A 19602-nucleotide genomic window follows, 5' to 3' on the forward strand; every position below is an offset into this window, starting at 1 on the left:
GTATGGAAAAATGGCTCAGCAGTTACAGCAGCACTGGAAGCTCTTCCAAAAGACCCGGCTCAGTTCCCAGCACCCACATGGCACATCCCACTCACAACTCTTGGAACTCCAGTCCCAGGGAATCCAGTCCTGCCCTCTGACAGTACCATGCTGCCTGTCAGTGATGCACAGACACACATGAAAGCAAAACACATACACATAGAGCTTTACCAACGTAAGATAAGCAGGGAGGCATGGAACCACATACACGCCTTTGACCCCAGTGCTCACAGGCACATCTCTGTGAGTTTGAGGCCAGCCTGGTCTATAACGTGAGGTCTAGGCCAGCCAGAACTATGCAGAAGCACTTTCACAAGTCAAAAAATAAATGGATGGATAGACAGCCTCTATAAAATGAAATGAGAAATTTATCTTCTGCCATTGTTACAGAATATAAAATTACTAAAATGTAAGCAACTAACTGAGCTCCACAAAAATTAAGAATTTAATTAAAAGATATCATTAAAAGAGAAGGGGGTAAGACAAATGCAGAAGACGTTAAAACCCATTTATGTGAAAAGGCATATATCTAAAACACTAGAAGACTACAACAGAGGGCAGGACTGGATTCCCTGGGACTGGAGTTCCAAGAGTTGTGAGTGGGATGTGCCATGTGGGTGCTGGGAACTGAGCCGGGTCTTTTGGAAGAGCTTCCAGTGCTGCTGTAACTGCTGAGCCATCTTTCCATACCCATTTATATTTATTATTTTGAGGTCAGAGTACATGCATGTGGGGGTCAGTTGGACAATCTTTACAAGTCCCTTCTTTCCGTCCACCATGTGAATTCCAAGGACTAGAACTCAGGACATCAGGTTTGGCAGCCTGCACACCTTTACTAACTTGAGCCAACTTGCCAACCCCAAACATATTTTTTCACTAAAAAAAGATGTATTTTTATGTGTGTTTTGCTTGAAAAAAATATATGTATAACACATGCATGCCTAGTATCTAAGGATATATGTTTTTATATATGCTTGTTTATATGATTAATATTTACTTATACCAGGTATAAAATCAAAGTTTTAAAAATATTTTTTATTAATCCACTTCTAAATGGCAGTAAGGCTACTACATATTAACATAACTTTGTGTGTATATGTATTCATGCATTCAACAGTGCACATGCACCTGTAGAAACTAGAAGTCAACAGCTTTTGCCTTCCTCGAATCACCTTCTACGTAATTCACCAAGACTGGACCTCTGACTGAAACGGATGCACTGCTCTGCCAGTTTTTTACTTGGATCCCAAGGATATGAGCTCAGTTCTCATGGTAATCAACCTCCCAGCTGGGCCACTTCCTTAGCCTCAGTTCATTTTCTTGAGACAGGTCCTACATTGCAGCTTCAGACTCAAGGCAATCTTCCTGCCTCAAGTGCTGGGATTACAGGCATGAAACATTCCTCTTAAGGCAAAACTATTACATGTCAAATAAGACTATTACATAATTGTGAGGAATGATTTAGAGCAAAACATAAATGACATTTTGAAGTTGCTTAAAATCCTGTATTAATTACATCAGTATCATATAAATTTTATTTTTCCAGAGAAAGACTCTCTAAGCAATTTGTAGCGAAAGACCTAAAAGTAATGGAACTGAATAAAGACCTTAAGCACTAAATAACATGTGCCATTGTAAGAGGCTAGAGACTGTTTAGAGATATAGCTTATTCTAGCCTTATGGTAGTGAACTGCGACAACTTTACACCAGAGAGCGTATGAGGTACAGATGATGAGGTAGTTCTCCATTAAAACTCATGGGGGGCAGGAGGATGGAGAGACAGTTCAGCCCTTAAAAGCACTTGTGGCTCTTGCAGAGGACCCAGATTTGATTTCTAGCACCCATATGGTGGCTCATAATCACTGGTAACTACAGTTCCAGGGGATACCACGAGTACATACATGGTTCATATACACACATATATGCAGGTAAAACATTTGCACTCATAACTAAATCTTAAGAATAAAAAAATGAATTCACAGGAACTAGCTTGAAGAGCTCTCACTGGCTTATGACTGTAAGTTCAAAGATCAGATAGCAGAAACAAGGCTCAGCCAAAAGTGCTTGCCACACAAGTCTGAGGAACTGAGTCTTAGAACCCCTTTTCCAATGTAAAAAATAAAATAAAATAAAAACACTCAGATGTGGTGATTTCCATCTGCAGACCCAGAACTCCTACAGTGAAGACACAAGGCAGAGACTAGACACGTGGCCAGAAGCTCACCCTTACAGTGCTACAGGTAAACTCAAGATCTTGCCTCAAAACAAGATGGAATGAAAGGCTGTCTCCTGGCCTCCTCATGTACCCTGAGGCAAGATGTGCCCACTTCACACACAGTACAAATAGATAAATATCTCAGCAACAGAAGGAAAACTGTTGATACATGTTATAAAACCAAACAATGAAGATACTGAGAAAAGAGGCAAAAACCAAACAAACAAACAAAAAACCCATACATGGTACTCAGATGGAATATGAATGCTGAATTTAAGCAAATTCTAGAAAATGGAAACTGCTCCAAGAGGTGGAGAAACAGGTAGCCTGGGAGGAAGGCTAAGGGGAGACTTCACAACAAAGGAACCTCGAAGATACAGTGTGTACACTGATTGTGCTGTGGATTAGAGTGCTTCATTTACAGAGACACAAAGGGCAGGAGGGAGGGAAAGGAGGTGTGCACAACTCATCTCCCTAACTCTGGGAAGCAGCCAGATGTGGCGGGGCATACCTTTAATTCCAGGCATATGTCCTCATAATTCCTCTATGAGGACAAGGCCAACAACGGCTAATATAACCCTGTCTCAAAACAAACTGATACACAAACGTTAAACTTGCCTTTTCTTTCTGAACTGTATTTCAAGGTAAAAATGAACATCTAATGAAAGTTCTAGTGCTGTTTGCTGCTGTAATAAAACACGGACCACAACCAACTTGGACAGGAAAGGACTTATTTCAGCTTATGAGTTTACAATCCATCATCCAGAAAAGCTGAGCAGGAACTTGGAGGCAGAGACTGAAGCAGAGACCACAGAGAAATGCTGCCCCTGGGCTTTAGTGCAGGCTCACCTGCCCAGGGAAGGAAGGCACTGGGCCCTCCCACATAAATCAGCAATTCAGAAAATGCTCCAAAGACTTGTCCACAGATCAATCTGGTGAAGGAAATTCCTCAAGTTGAGAACCGAAGGTAACTTGGACAATAAGGAAGAAATTGTGTATCTTATTTGTGTAGTACCCTCACTTAAGCATAGTGGAGGCTAGAGGCCTTCCAGCATCCTACCTTACTCCCCTGAGACAGGGTTTCTCACTTAAATAATCAAGAGGCCAGGTTAGCAGTTAGCAGCCAGCCAGCCAGCCAGCCCAACAATTCTTGTCTCTGTGCCCCACTGTGCTGGGACTACAGTGCTCACAGCCACGGTTAACTAGTTCTGTGGGTACCGGGGATTCGAAACTAGGTCCTCATTGAACAGAAAGCTGTCTTATCCACTGGCCATGTCCTTAGCCCTGGAGGAATAATTTTTTTTAATGGCTGGATTGCAGGTAAGAAGCAGAAAGAAATAACTTGTTTCAAAAACCAGTACTTTGCAACTACTAATGCAATAATGGGCTGAAGCAATAAAGTGTGAAACGCTAATGAGAGAGAAAACTAGTTTGACTGAGTGTCACAGGAGCACTACGGTAAACCCACACTTAGAAACTAAAATACGAGGATATCGAGTTCAAGGACTGCCTAACTTATAGAGATCCTGATTCTGATTTTCTCTTTCTTTCTTTCTTTTTTTTTTTTTTTTTGTAAAACTACAACTTGGAGATTAAATCTCTTCCTTCTGAAGGTATTCTGCCTTCGCGGTTTAAAAACTCTTTCCGACACGTTTTCACCCTTGGCTCAATTATTCCTAATTTTTTAAAGACTACGTGTGAGGTTCTGTGGGTGACGAGCCGCCAGCCCCCACCCCCGTGCCCAAGTAAAACCGTGCCTAGCCTGCTAAACTAGGCTTACGGCGCAAGCGTGGCCTAAGGAAGTGTAGCGGCAGGAACTCAGGCTGTCTGCGGACACGCGCGAACCCCTAGACCGTACTCCCCTCCCACATCAACGTTTTCTCTCTCCCCAATTCCCCCCCCCCCCCAATCTCTTTCGCCTCTTGACTCCATTCAAACACTTTCTGTGCTCCTCGTCTGAGTCCTGTTTCCTTCACTGGCACCGAAGACAAGAAAAACAAACAAAACACAGCTCAGAAATCTTCCTTACCCGGCCTTGTCTGCAGATCCTGGTGGTCCCTTCCATTTATCTTTCTCCTTTTCTTTGTCTTTCTTGGTTCCTGCTGCAGTGGTCGAATCATCCTCGAAAACGCTGAAAAGCTCATCCCCGAAGGCGTCCGCCATCTTTCGGAATTCTGAGACTGAATCTCCCTCCTACCCAAGAGGCCCCGGGATCGTACCTACAGTGACGCCAAATAGGGACTCTACGGCGGCCCGCAGGAGCCAAAAGTGATCGAGTCTTAAGGCCTGAGTAACTTTCCTCCTTCTCGTCTTGGGTCTTGCTCCTTTTTCTTTTTAGAGCAGTGCGAGTCTGGCAGTTCAATGACTAAAAACTTAGCGACAAGCTGCGCACGACAGCAGACATGCCGCTCAATCCCGGGAGCCAAGAGGCGGAGTCTGATGAAACGGGCCAATTGAGCCGGAGCCCCAGCCGTGGAGCCCGGATGGAGGAGGCTGGGTGGAGGCGTGGGAGCCGGCAAACGTGAAGAGCTCTCCGGCTTCTGCTGTGCAGCAGCCGGGATCTGAATCTGGAAGACTACTCTCCTGCAGCTGAAACATGGGCGGCAAAAATAAGAAACACAAGGCTCCGGGAGCTGCGGCGATGCGGGCCGCGGTGTCTGCTTCCAGAGCCAGAAGTGCAGAGGCCGGAGCTGTTGGGGAAGCCCAGAGCAAGAAGCCGGTGGCCAGGCCGGCGCCCGCCGTCCCCTCCAGCACCCGGGAGCCCCGAGTCAAGCAAGGTACAACCTGGCCCCGTGCAGCCTTCTGTCCTCAGACCCCTCTGTAGCAAAGACTAGAACAGCCGTGCTGATGAGAGCCAAACTTAGTCATCTCCCACACCTGTCGGTGGGGTGGCCTGATCGGTCTAAGGGCCTCTGGCCATTAAAGTTATGAAAGTAACTCTGTTACAGCATGGCATCGCCTTTCTAACTCACTCTTTTTATCCTTCTAAAAACTAAGTCATGGCATCTGCTGTGGTTCAGCAGGATTCCACTCTGAGCTGTCAGAACAGCTACTCCGCTAAGTCAGAGTTGTAAGTGAAGCGCTTCTGGTTTGGGCAGCTCTGTATTCTGTCCGACCTTCGTGTCTTCAAGCATCTATTCAGTATCCTTGTATGTAGAAAAGTCAGTGTTTCCTAAGAACAACAGCACTTTACACATTGGACACTGGATTAATTTACCGTAAAATTCCCGTGCTTCTTGCCAAAACCTTGCATTTTTGCTTAACCTGCAGATTGACTTGGTAACTAGAAGGTGACAAGTCCTGGCCACTATTTCGGCTAGTTTCAAAACCATCAAAATCATATGCTGCTTTGTTCTGTTTGTTCAATTTGCTTGCTGTTCTTTTTGAAACAAAATCATATGCTGCTCTGTCAACAAAAACTTGCAAGCATATGGGTTTATTAATAAATACCAAGCATGTGACTAGTGATAATAAGACCGATAAAATGGAAATCTCAGCTCAACTCCAGGGCAGCTTAGGAAACTTGAGTTAAAGATCTTAGAGTATTGTGGACAGAGGAGGGAAAATAGGAGGTAAAAACTGTGGAGAAATAAGCTAGTAGCACACTTACTCCTAGAGAGTAATCCTTTGTAAATACAAACTATTAGACTTGTACTTTCACATGTGGCACATTTCCCCCTGAGTATTCTACAGCAGTCACGCTACAGACCAAAATCTTTTTCTTTTCCTACATCTACTGAATTCTTTCAAGTTTCTGACAGTCATTTGTTGATGTATTTGTCTCCCTTCTCCTCCAGTCATAAGATGTTAACTTTTTCAAGGTGTTTGTCCTTGACAGTGTAGTTTTGTTTTTGTTTTTTGTTTTTTTTTCTTCAGCCCTTGCTGGAGAGTTTCCTCTGCCATGACTTCTGTCTTTGTGCCTTTGCCATTGTATTGTCAATGACTGTCAGTCTTGTAGGTGACTTCTGAATTGACAGTTCTTATACTGGCTTTGTTTCCCAGCTCAAGACAGCCATTTCTGCCTTTTCTTACACCACTTCTCTCTTTCTCTTCCTCCCTCCCTTCCCCCCCCCTTCTGTATGTGTGTCCTGTTTATTCCAGATCAAAGTAGTTTTAAGATGTGTTTATTTTTTGTATGATACATATACTCTGTACATGTAAAGATGACAACTTGTCAGAGTCATTTCTCTCCACCCCCAGGATTCTGGGGATCAAACCCCAATCATCAGGCTTCACAGCAAGCTTCTTTATAACCCGGGCCACCAGGCCAGCCCTTCAAGTGATTTTGATGCTTTTGTTTGCTTACAATCTATGACCAAGCCCTGTGTAATCTTAACATACCCTATGGCTTTTCGTGTTTTTTTACTTTCTTGTTTAGGTGTCCACATGAAATACTAGCAGTGTCTCTTAGTGGGTCCCCAGAGCTTTGCTCTTCTCTCCTTCAGTCAGTCCAATGTGACAACAAATTGGTCTTTCAGAATTGCTGCTTTGAGCTCTCTCTCACCTCCTTTGCTCTTTCTCTCTTGCTCTCCCCCCCCCCACCCCTCCTCTTACCCTTCCCTTCCCATCCTCTCTCTCCACGTGCACATAGTCAGCCTCTACTCCTCTACTCCTCTATTCCTCTCTTTTTTCTCTCTCTGCCTCTACTACCCTCTTAACTCTCCCATGACTTGAATGAATATCATCTGTCTCTAAAACCATCTACTAAAACTCTATACCAGTCATTTCAGATATCAGTTCCTTTTCTTCATTCTTCTTGACCACCATAGTTCATGTGTCATGATTGTTTATGTCAATACTTTTGATGGTCACATTTTTCCTTACGTGAGGAATTATTTATTTTACATAGCCTACAAAATTATAGTATATAATCTATAGTACACAATATAAAATATATAGTATATATATATATATATATATATATATATAGTGTGTGTGTGTGTATATGTATATAGTATATAGTATATAATAGAATATGTATTCGTGTCTCTAAAGTAAGTAGTCTAATGGTGTTTTTTTATGTTAAAAAATTCCTTGGATAAACAACAAGGAGTCAAAAGAGCTATTAAAGCCAATAAATCAAAAGGGAAAAGATCTTCCAGATTTGCACAATTTACCAAACAAAACATTTTGGGAGAGACAGAAAATGATGACTTGGTAAACATCGAATGGGGATAAGACTTCTGCTTTGGTTTGGAGCGGGGATGGCTCTCTATATCAAACATTTACGCTGAGGTGAAGCAAGCAGCTGTTAGAATTCCCGGAGACAAAATTGAAGCAGGGGAAACAAGAAGTGCAAACACTGCCACTACTCCCAGCAAGTGTGGAAGATACAGGTCGACTGTGTGGCAGGAACATGGGAAGTGAGGGCTGGTTACACAGTGTTACACAATGAGGAGACTCTTGAGTGCTTTGCGCCATAATGATTAGATCTGAATCACTGCCGGCACCTGCCCCTGCTCAGCATCTGCTCGTGCTCACCGGCCCTGACCACTCAGGCTGTCTTTCTTCACTCACCCTCTTAGCACTCTGTGCCTTCTGTCCTTAGATGATCCTGGTAATTAATTCATTGCTTTGTTACTTCCTGGAAGATGAGTGCCATGAGACGTTTCAGAACAACCTCAACTGTCTTAGTGATAAGGGGGACATTAGCACCATTGGTAGATATGAAAAACAACATTATGTAAAAGAAACTGGCTCTGTAAAGTATTAAACAGTATGGAAGTGATTCTGAAACATGCACTGTAGACCGGGCTGGCTTTGAACTCAGAGATCCTCCTCTAATCTCTGCCTCCTGAGAGCTGGAATTAAAGACATGCACCACCACTGCCTGGCTTCACTCAGTCGTGTTTAATAGTTTGTAGTGGCTGCCCAGGTAGATTAAGGCTCCAGATGTGTAAGATTAGTTATACAAACCCACGAGGATTTAAGCCACATCACCAAGTAGGAAAAAGAGATTTTCAAAAATATAAAATTGATAAAATATGTTTTGTTTTGGAAAACCTATTTTGCTAAAATTTTATTTACATGAACAATTGTAATCTATGTAAATAACAATGATAATAAATCCTGATTCCTCAATAGTTTTTAAGAGTAAAGGAGTCATTAGCTGGACCTGTTGGTGGAAGCCTATATTTTTTGGTATTTGAGGCAGGGGGTTTATAATTCAAGGCCAACCTGAACTAAATATGAGTTAAAGGTTATCCTGGACCATTTAGTGAAAACCTTTCTCGGGGGCTGGCAGGATGGCTTAGCAGGTAAAAGCACTGGCTGCCAAACCTGAGTTTAATTATCAGACCCCACAAGGTAGAAGCAGAACACTAGCCCCTCCCCTCCATGTGACACTGTGCACTGTCCCAGGCACGCTCGTCATGGTGGGAGAGCTTGGCAGCAGGTAGGGAAAGCATGGAGGTAGGAACAGGAAGCTGACTGTTCACATTGTCATAATCATGGGAAGCAAAGAGAAAGAACAAGAAAATGGGTGAGACTATAAGACCTCAAAGCCTTAAGCAAGTGTCCATATCCTAAAGGCTCCATAATTTCCCCCAAACAGCACCACCATCTGGGAAAAATAAGTGTTCAAATATGTGAGCCCATGGGAGACACTCCTCATCCAAACTACCACAGTGTATTATCAAAACAAGTGAAGTTTGGAGGGTAACATGTTGAGGGAGATAGAGGTGGAGTTTGAGGACAGAAATGAAAGTGTATATATGATCATATTTCACTGTATACATGTATGAAATTCTCAACTTAAAAATAGAATGATTATGACTTAAATCCCAGAGAGAGAGCACATACCTTGATTTTGGACTTCTAGCCTTTAAAACTGAAGGGACGGATAGACTGCCTTAGTATCAGCCATCTAGAGTGTGATTTGTTGTAACAGTCAGTAGAAGCTAGTATGGCATCCTGGACTGAGGCCAAGATGACTCCTCTCTCCCACCTATCTCTCCACTTAGCATCCCGTTTTGGGGGAAAGAACATTTTCTTATCAGATTTGACCATCTTCTGGAAACCTCCCAAGAACTCTAGCTATAACATCCCAGCCAGAGGTGGTTGTGGTAGTGGTGGTGGTGGTGGTGGTGGTAGAGCCACCTTTAATCCTAGCACTGGGGAGGCAGAGGCAGGTAGATCTCTGAGTTAGTGTCTACAGAGAGAGTTCCAAGACTGCAAGGACTGTGTAGAGAAATTCTGTCTCAAACAAACTAAAAGAATAAAAGCATCCGATTAAGAAATATGATGATCAAGATATTTGACATCGAAGGTGTATAAAAAACTTCAGTCCCTCTTGAAGAGTGCTAATTGGCAAAATATTTTGGGGACTTGAGTAAATAGTTTTGAAATCTTAAGTTCTTTGGTAAAGTTAAGGGGAAAGAACTAAAGTCAGAGATTTAGTAGTTGGCAACCTTTAGAGAAAAATTAAGATGGTACAATGAATATTAATCATTACATTTTCCATTTGTTGTCTATTATATACAGGTCCAAAAATTTATAGTTTTAATTCTGCAAATGATTCCGGTGGCTCTGCAAATCTGGACAAATCTATTTTGAAAGTGAGTAAGCAAGGTTTTGCTTTGTTTCAGGAAATAGTCTCATTAAAGTAAAACAACAGAGGCTTGTCAGCAGGTAAGAACACTTGCTGCTCTTGCAGACCCAGTGCCTTCCTAGCACCTCCACCAAGCAGCTCAGAGCTGCCTGTGACACCACAGACGCAGGTCCAGTGTCTTCTTCTGGTCTCTGCAAATACCCACATGTACGTGACATACACCACACACGCACACGCACATGCACAGACACAAACAAATGAATAAATGAACAAATCTCAAAGTTATGTCTTTGAGTTAAAAGAAAATTATAGGGTATTTAAATTTTTTATAGATAATACCCTAGCTACTAAGTAGATGTAAGCCAAACACATGTTGAGAAGTTGAGAAAAGTCTGGATAAACCTTCCTTTGGTCCATGTGATAGCCTTCATAATTTAGAAGTCAGTTTTTCGATGCTGATATTAGCACTTAATGTATTTTCTGAGAGCATTGCCATGCTGGATTACAACTTCCTGTTTACATGTCCCCCTGGACTGGACTAAACTCCTGTAGTATGTTTGTAGGCTCCCTCATTTAGTTAAGTAACAAAGGAAGCTGTTTTCTGTCGGTGAAACACTTGTGCACTTTTCAGTTAAAAGTATAGCTAAACAGTGGACGGTAAGTGGCTAGTTGATAAAATAGGAAGCAGAGTGGGAGCCGAAAGAGTGTATGGCCTGTGACACGCAGTGGATGATAGTGACTTTACCTTGGCGTGCCCTTTGATCGTCTGAGAGACTGTTTGCTTGGGCAGCTTTACCTAAGGCAGATCTCAAGGTTCTGAACCTAAGGATCCTAACTGGACTAGGCAGGGCGTGGGACTGTGCTCTGGCTACACAAGAGTGATCTCAGGCACGGGCCCGAGGAGGCTTTTGTAAGCTGTTTGTTCCCTTGCTTTACGTGATGATGTTTTCATATCCCATCTCTCCTTACACGTGTCATAGCAAAGTGGCCGAATGCACAGTAACCCGAAAAAGCAAGCTAACTACTGATCTCCTTCTAGCTAAAAACTTGGGACTGGTTGGGAAGACTATGATTTGCACATTTGTTTTTGATAATTTAATTTCTGATAAACGTTCTCAACCGCAACAGGTGGTGATCAACAATAAACTAGAGCAAAGAATTATCGGCGTGATCAATGAGCATAAAAAGCAAAACAACGACAGGGGAGTGATTTCCGGAAGACTGTCTGCTAAAAAGTTACAGGTATCCCCGTCCACCTTTCATCCCTGAGGCAGGGTCCCCGCGCCCCGTGCCGCACAACCTGCTTCACTGGGCTATTGTTCCTGCTGTGCAGAGGTTGGCGTCTCAGATCTCGTGTGTTTATTGGGGACAATTTAGAGGCAGCTCTAAATATGGGATAAAAGCAAACCCTTTGTCCTGTTGGGATCCCATGTAGCTGGCTTCTAGCTGCAAGCTCGAGGAGAGAATTGCTCGTGCGCACACTGAGGTAGTGGCGTCCACTGTGAGTTACACGCCCAAGCTGCCTCACTCACTGACTGTATGTTACGCTCTGCCATGCATTTTGCTCACATGGCCTGCCATAATCCCAAAAGGTCAATGCAATTGAGCTTTTCAAATGAAGGACTTGAGACTTGGAAACATGGCAGATTACGGCATAAAGTTATTAACTATAAAGTTAGTAAACATCAGAATAACAATCTGAATTTAAAACCAGTTCTGCTCAGCTTTCTAAATATCACGCTATAGACGTATATTTAAATGTTTTATACAGAGATGTTTGCTAAAACATTAAAAAAGAAAATTCTAAACATTTGCATATAGAAAATGTGTGCTTAAATTACGATACAGCTACTCAAAGATATATTTATGCTATTGAAAGTACACACACACACACACACACACAAATATATATATTTGGAGTTGGCTCAATACAGGGTTTCTGGCTGTCCTGGAACTCACTCTGTAGACCAGGCTGGCCTCAAATTCACAGAGATCCACCTGTTTCTGCCCCCTGAGTGCTGGAATCAAAGGCAAGTATATGCTACCACTGCCTGGTAACTATTAAAATTATCAATGAAAAGTTCATTTCTACTAATACTAAGTAGACATAAAACAAACATGTTGAAATTTTGTGAGAAATTAAGGAAAGGCTAGATAAGGAAGTTTCTAATAATCTGCGGGGCTGGTGGTGCACACCTTTAATCCCAGCTCTTGAGAGACAGAGACAAGTGCATCACTGTGTTTGACACCAACCTTACTCAGCAAGATCCAAGATAGCCAGAGCTACATAACAGAGAGATCCCGTCTCAAAAAACTGTGAAAAAAAAAAATCTGTGCTTTCCAAATTCTTTATATGGTGAACACTTTAAATTTTAACTATGAGGTGGGATTTCCCTACTTTCCCAGCTTTCTTCTCTTCCTCTTCCTCTAGAGATTGAGCCCAGAGTTTTTAGCCGGTTTAAAAACTACTGTCCCAATGAGCTAACTCTCAGTACTCCACTTCAAAATGTTTTTGAAATTATACTGTACTCCACAAAAAGTTTTTGAAATTATACTGTACCCATTTCTGATTTAAAATGAATGAGAAAATGATGTCAGGAATTTGCGAAATTAGCAAATGTAACTCATATTTCTCTTTGGTAGGATTTATACATGGCTCTACAGGCCTTTTCCTTTAAGACTAAGGACATTGAAAATGCTATGACCAATACACTCTTACACGGAGGGGACCTTCATTCTGCCTTGGACTGGCTCTGCTTAAATCTTCCAGATGGTAAACTATTGTCATTAATTATTTCCCTTTCTAAAACAGGCTATGTCTCCTGGATTTTGGGTTAAAAATTATGGCTACCCTTGCATAAATAATAACTCAGCAAAAGGATATGGTTGTAACCCTTGGTAAGGACCTGAAGTACAGAAAGCTTTTGCTGTTAATGGTAGATACAGCCACAAAGCAAGTGAGATAGGTTAATATCTTTTTAAAGAAAATTTAGTTGTAACTAGTAAGACCTTAATGCAGAGTATCAAACCTTAAAAAAAAAAAAAAAGCCAAGCACTGACAAAAATGTATTTGTATACATTTATGCAAAAATGCTTAAAATTTGTTCTTTTATCTTTGTTTTTTAAAATAAAGTTTAAAAAAAAGAAAATTTAGAAGCTTAACTAATGAGATAAAATAAATAGCAACTAAAAGTGGGCTAGCTGTCGTCTGATGAGGGCATATACTTCTAGTTTGATGTGGAAAATGGGATTTCTCCAGGGATTTCTCTTAGAAGATAAGGGTAGAATGGAATTAGATGCTGTAGTCTGACCAGGCTGTGTATATGTTTATGTATTGTGTGGTTGGTAGAACATATGCATATTTGTCTCCAACACATCTTGTTCTAAGATGCACTTCCTGAAGGATTCAGTCAAGAATTTGAAGAGCAGCAACCTAAAAGTCGGCCAAAATTCCAGTCTGTACAAATTCAGGCTACTCTTTCACCTCCACTGCAGACGAAAACCAAAAGACAGGAGGAAGACCCTAAAATTAAGGTAATTTAAAAACTGGAGATTTTAGGGGTTGGAGAATATTTCAGTGGTTAAGAAGACTTGCTGTGTTTTTAGAAGTCTGTGCACAGCATCTGTGTCAGGCAGTTCACAGCTACCTGTAACTCCGGCACCAGAGGATCCTAGAGCCTCTTCTGGTGTCCACAGGCACCAACTCACACATGGCAGGCACTCACACACACACACACACACACACGCACACACATTAAAAAAATTTAGGCTGGGATTGGTGGCGCATAACCTGTAATTCTACCATTCATAAGGCAGAGGCAGGAGGATCCCTACGATAAGGCTAGCTTGGCTACTGAGACCCTGTATCCACAGAGAGAAAGCCAGAGGTCCTGGCTCACAGGTTCAAGGGTTTAATCCATCATTCTCACGGCAGGAAGCATGGCAGCATGTAGGCAGACATGGTTCTGGATAAAAAGCTGAGAGTTCTACATCTGGATCTGCAGGCAGTGGGAAGAGAGAGTAACACTGGACCTGTCTTGAGCTTCTGAAACCTCAAAGCCTACCTCTAGTGACACACTTCTTCCAACAAAGTCACATGTAACTCCAAGAAGGCTGCACTCCCTAGGGCCAAGCATGCAACTGTATGAACCTATGGGGGCCATTCCCATTCAAACCAACACGGGGGGTGGGGAAAATTGCAAACTAAAAAAATCAGCATATTGGCATAGGTAGTTCATAAGAATTCGAATATTAGGTTTAAATAGCATTTTTTGCTTCTTAAAATAACTGAATTGGTTTCCAGTCTATTCTATCACTGTCTGTTTCCCATTTTATTATTACAAATGACCCCAATAGGTAGTGGCTTCAACCAGGTTTCTTGGTTTTCATGCTTCTGTAGTCTGGACTAGGGTCAGCTGAAAGTTTTGTCTGTTCTAGAAGGAGTGAGTATGTTGGGACATTCAAATTAGTTTTTTTTACTGTGTGACTAATGCTTCTCCTGGAGACTGGCCAGCCATCCTTTTTTTGGCGTAGTTTCTCCTTGTGATTGGCTTGGGTTTGCTTACATGTGGTGGTCCCAGAGGAGTTCTACATCTGGCTCCCAAGAACAAATGAAGCTGACCTTCATAATTATAAGGGATTGATTCCAGGACCCCCAAGGATACCATACTCTTCAGGTACTAAGGCACATATAAGCACATTTATAAGCTAGTGCAGTATTTGGCATATTGCTTCTGCATTTCCTCTCATATGCTTCAAGTCATCTAGATTATTTATAATTCCTAGAGTAATGTGAATGCTACAGATATAGTAGTTATACTGTATTGTTTGGAAATTAATAGCAAGAAAAAAGTCTCACTTTTAGTACTGGTACAACATTATCCTAGATATTCAGTATCTGAGATTGTTGAGTCCACAGATGCAGGTTATTCATGTATAGAAGTCCAACAGCCTGTATGTACACATTCTTAGTAAGTCCCTGCTTTAATCGTGCTTGATAGTGTCCTATCGGTTGAAGCAAGTCACATGGCCAAGCCCAAGGTCTCTGAGAAAGAGAATTACAGGAGGACATAAACACCGGGACATAAAGTTCATTAAGGCAGTTCTCTAAAGAACTCTACCTGTTATCAAATGTCTGGGGAAGCATCATCTCTGTTTTAAAAAAAAAAAAAAAAAAAAAAACACTATTTTAGCAACAACACTAGTGTTCAAGGGTGCTACTTTAATTCCTTTTTAGTCTATAAAGTAATAAACTTAGAGTAGAAACATAAAGGCAGACATGCTTTTCTAGTTTATTTACTTAGTGTGTGGTGGGGACCAGCTATGTGTCCCAGGCTGAGGTGAAGCTCACAGTCCTCCTCCCTCAGCCTCCTTGGGATGGGATGATAAACAAGTAAACATATTCTTTGACTTTTGTCAATTTACGCTTCTTTTACAATGTTTAGTTTGTCCTTTGCTACGTAGCAGATAGCATGACTTTTGCCTTTTGCTGCTGTTGTTTTGTTTGTATGTTTTTCAAGGACAGGGTTTTTCTGTAGCATCCTTGCTATCTTGGAGCTCAGGAATGGTCTCTGCCTCCCAAGTGCTAGAATGAAAGGCATGTGCCATACTGCCTGGTGGCTTTTGAAGTGTTTACGTCTACTGTTCTATACTACGACGAACTTAGAAAAGGAGAGCTGAACAGTTTTAGGTTTTTTTTTTTTCTAACTCAATTTTTCAGATATTTGTTTTCTCTTTTTAGCCAAAAAAGGAAGAAAAAACTATGGAGGCAAATATGAAAGAGTGGATTTTGAGATATGCTGATCAGCAGAATGAAGAGGAAAAGAGCGAAGGTTCTAAAAGCTTAGAGGACGAAGACAAGTTTGACCCTGTGAGTAGAGCTCTGAATTGGGCCTCCACCATCCTGGGTGTGACAAGGCCCAGGCTGAACCTTATTCCTTGTTGTTCTTACTTGTGAATGTAAGAAGTAACTCTTGGGAATGCAGTTAAAAGTAACAGAATCACATATGGGTAAAAGTTGGCACATAGTAACTATTAGTGTTAATTACACTCTTGTTTATGTAAAGTCTAACAGCCCCATCTCCTACAGCTCCACCACCAGAGCCTACTGACTAAGCCTTTAGCGTATGGGCCTTTGGGACACATTTAAGATTCCAAACATTAACAGTGAAAAAGTCAAGTTACAAGAAGAAAATGCAGCAGACAAAAAGGTGTCTGTAATTGTATGAGGAACTTTTTAAAAGTGGATACCTCAGAAGAATAATGCACGTGGCCAATAAGCATGTTAGAATAATTCAAAGTTACTAGTCAGGAAAATAGGAAACTATTATGAGGCACCACTATACACTGACCACAGTGTAAAGATCAGTCGTACCTCGGTGAAGGGAGCGTGTGCAGTGTATTAATCTGTCTAAAGTTAAACACACTTTATTGTCACTCTAGGTCTTTCTCAGGGGAAGGGCGAACATCTGCTCACTCTAGCTAACACCACATCTTTAGTTTGCTTTCTATTAAATGGTAAACTCCACGAGCAAAGCCAGCTTGGGTAGGAAAGGATTATTCCTGTTTACAACCCATCATGAAGGAGACTTAAGGCAGGACCCTGCAGGAGGGAAACTGAAGCAGAAGCCATAGAGGAGCAGGGGCTGGGGTGCCATTTTCAGGTCCAGTGACCTAACAGTTTTATATACAGATACTGACAAGAAAAATGAGAACCTTATGTGCAATTGTTAATAGCCACTTTATTCACAGGAACCCTGTCTGTCCTAGCCAAATGAATAAGGAAATTGTAGAAATTACACAAAATAGCATATTTATATAATAAATCCATTTGTATAAAAGAAAAAATACGGATACCCACTTGTACTATATTTGAAAAGATACATGAAAGCTCTAAGTAATGTTTAGAACTAGAGTTGTGAGGAGGAATGGAAATTTCTTTATAGTCTGTGCAGACAGATTGTCAGCAGTGGGTCTGTATTAGAATCATATATATATATATATAACAGTATGCAGGGCAGTATAAATCTACTCTGTGATTCAGACACAGGACTCTTCTGATTGGAGCACTGGCTCAGAACTTTTAAAGAAGCAAAACTTAAAAGATACAAGAGTCCAGATGGGCAAAGCATATGATTCAGACTAGTAAAAACAATGTGAACACAGGCACCCTTGGGTGTTACCCTGGGGTACATCCGTAGTGATAGAGGGCATGGCTGAGTACTGGCACGTGGGAGGAAACAGCTGGGTTCACAGGAAACTGGACAGTCTGTATTGCCAGAAACTGTATTTGACAACTGAATATTAAAAAGCCAGTACAAGCTTGAAAGCAGGTGATTACAAAACGAACTTGACAGTTTAGGTAGTTTGTAATATTTCGTAGTTCTGAGGATAATTTGGAAACCTTCCCATCTTGTTACTGTACTCGCTCCTCTGCACTAGAACTGGAAAGGAAAACAGCTGTTAAAAATCAAGAATCAGCCAAAATCAAGGTTTCTTTCTCATGAAGGCTAAGAAACATTTCTTCCAGGAAATTACACAAATGGCCGATAAACCATGAATAGATATCCCACCAACAATGGCAAAGGGTGAGAGTCCACTGGCTGTTCACTCCCTAGGCTGCAGCAGCCCCAGTCTGGTGCCGGAGTCTGGGAGGATCCTGAGGAGCTAGCTGGTTTCCAGTCTGTTAGAATCCTGAAGGAGCTGCACTGAGTCCTGGGCACAGCAACAGGGTAGATAGATCTGCCTGCAAGCGTGAGGCTGAGCAGGCAGAAAGCAAAGCCCCCTTCTTCCATGTCCTTTTATGTGGGCTGCCATCTTATGCCCAGATTTAGGGGAGGCCAGTCCTTCTTCAAATCATTTGGTTAAGAAAATCCCTCACGGGCCTCAGCAATCAAGAACACCTGTTGCTCTTCCAGAAGACATGGCTTCAGTTCCCAGCACCCTCATGGCAGCTCATAACTGTCTGTAATTCCAGTTCCAGGGGGTCTGACACCTCACAGACACACATGCAGGCCAAATACCAATGCACATAAAAGCAAAATAAATAATATTAAAAGTAGTACAATTTTTAAAAAAAGAATAGAGAAGTTTCTTCATCGGAATGCCCTGCAGCTTGGGTTTGGTTGATTCCAGATGCTGTCCAATTAGCAGTCAGGATTGGTCATCACACCATATGACTGAACAATTCCCCTCATGAGTATATACTGCACAGACTTGACGTCAGCATATGGGAAATGTATCTGTACTATAATCATAGCAACAGCTAAAATGTAGATTAATCTGTGTCATGCAAAGGACAAGTCAGAAAGTAAGAGTTTGTATAAAGGTGGAAGGAAATTCCTGGCACACAGGATAACTCTGACGGAGCCTGAGGACTTTATGCTAGTGAGATAAGCCAGTCACAAAACTCAACTCCTGTCTAACATCAGAATCAGGGATGGAAAGGAGTGTTCCGGGAGCTGCTGGAGACTGAATCGGGCTGTAACTATGGACTGTGTGTAGTGTCACTTCTGCAGCGTATAAAGTCAGCTGAGGGCAGGCTACACAATGATGTGAATGCATTACAGAGCACTGAAGAGAAAAACAAAATGGAGGGATGGTTGTGTCCCGCCCTACAGAGGAAAGTGGGAAGGGTTGGTATGGGTAGGTCTGAGGCAGAGTCGGCCTTCTTGCTGTTACTCCTCTTTGGTGTGTGTCCACATAGAACAGCCCCAGAAGAGGTAGCTGAGTTGTGCTGTGGTGCTAACCATTACACTTCACAGCAGCACCCGAGTGTGTGTCTCCTCCACACGCTGCCAAGCTTCCCACCTGCTGCCTTTTTTAACCTGGGGAGGCGGCAGTCAGCGGAGCATCTGCTCAGTAGAGTCAGAGCCTGTGTTTCCTGAGTGTTCCTCCACCCTTTTGTGTCTCTTGTACTTGCTTTATTTCTCTCTGGAAAGTTCTAGAAGTAGATTTGCAAAGTCTAAGGATTATAGGTTTTGACACAATGTAGTGGTCACACAGAAACTGTTCTTAGATTTATATTTTATTTTATTTTATTTTCATCATTTTACTTGGAAAAGAACCAAAGGTACTTGAACCTTGCAGCCAGACTTATGGACGCAAAAGAGCAAGCAGCTGCCTTCAAACTAGAAAAAAACAAGCAAGGCCAAAAAGAGGCTCAAGAGAAAATAAGAAAGTTTCAAAGAGGTAAAAACCGTCCCATGTTTACTTGTAGAAGCGTAACCCTGTGTCTGTGCTTTCTGACCAGTTTAGACCAGTTAACTTTTTAATATATCTAGCCAGATGGCAGATGCTGTTGGTTCTGTGACGTCACAGACTCCACTACAACCTCCCAGGTATCTCAACATAAAGGAGCCATATCAGTTTTAAGAAAATGAAGGATTGTGTTGTAGTCAAACACTAACCTATATAGTGCATGTAATTTTCAGGTCACCAAATACTTCTTTTGCATATGTGTCTGGTTTATTCATGTATATGAAAATGCATTGCTCACGTGTGCACACATGGAAGCCAAGTGCCAATGTCTTTCTTTGTGTTTGTGTTTTTGGTGTTTTTTGGTGGTGGTGAGGTTTTGTTGTTTCGTTTTGAGATGGAGTCTCTCTATGTAGCTTTGACTGTCCTGAAACTGTAGGCCAGGCAGCCTCAAACTCATAAGACCCACCTACCTGCCTGTGTCTCCCAAGTGCTGGGATTAAAGGTGTGCATCACAGTGCCCAGCTCAGTCTTATTTTTTTGAGAGACGATCTCAAAATCTAGAGCTGGCTTTCTGCTTTATCTAGACTGACTGACAACAAGC

At 41.9% G+C, this 19602-nt stretch overlaps 2 protein-coding genes across 2 annotated transcripts in view; one reads left to right on the forward strand and one right to left on the reverse strand.

The window, feature by feature from the left end:
* MTREX (Mtr4 exosome RNA helicase) overlaps positions 1 to 4417 on the reverse strand; it is a gene marked incomplete at its 5' end in the record, with an annotated part of 60868 nt that extends 56451 nt beyond the window's left edge. The window contains one exon of the mRNA XM_080933715.1: positions 4284 to 4417. Within this exon, the coding sequence (XP_080789841.1) occupies positions 4284 to 4417 (134 nt within the window). The remainder of the gene's footprint in view (positions 1 to 4283) is intronic.
* Positions 4418 to 4830: 413 nt separating this feature from the next.
* Positions 4831 to 19602, forward strand: part of DHX29 (DExH-box helicase 29) — a 40163-nt gene continuing 25391 nt past the window's right edge. The window contains exons 1-7 of the mRNA XM_080933652.1: positions 4831 to 5031; positions 9737 to 9810; positions 10932 to 11045; positions 12447 to 12576; positions 13192 to 13337; positions 15544 to 15672; positions 18866 to 18992. Coding sequence (XP_080789778.1) covers positions 4851 to 5031; positions 9737 to 9810; positions 10932 to 11045; positions 12447 to 12576; positions 13192 to 13337; positions 15544 to 15672; positions 18866 to 18992 — 901 coding nt within the window. The 5' untranslated portion in view covers positions 4831 to 4850. The remainder of the gene's footprint in view (positions 5032 to 9736; positions 9811 to 10931; positions 11046 to 12446; positions 12577 to 13191; positions 13338 to 15543; positions 15673 to 18865; positions 18993 to 19602) is intronic.

The sequence above is a fragment of the Micromys minutus genome, assembly GCF_963924665.1.
Source record: "Micromys minutus genome assembly, chromosome: 20".
Lineage (NCBI taxonomy): Eukaryota > Metazoa > Chordata > Mammalia > Rodentia > Muridae > Micromys > Micromys minutus.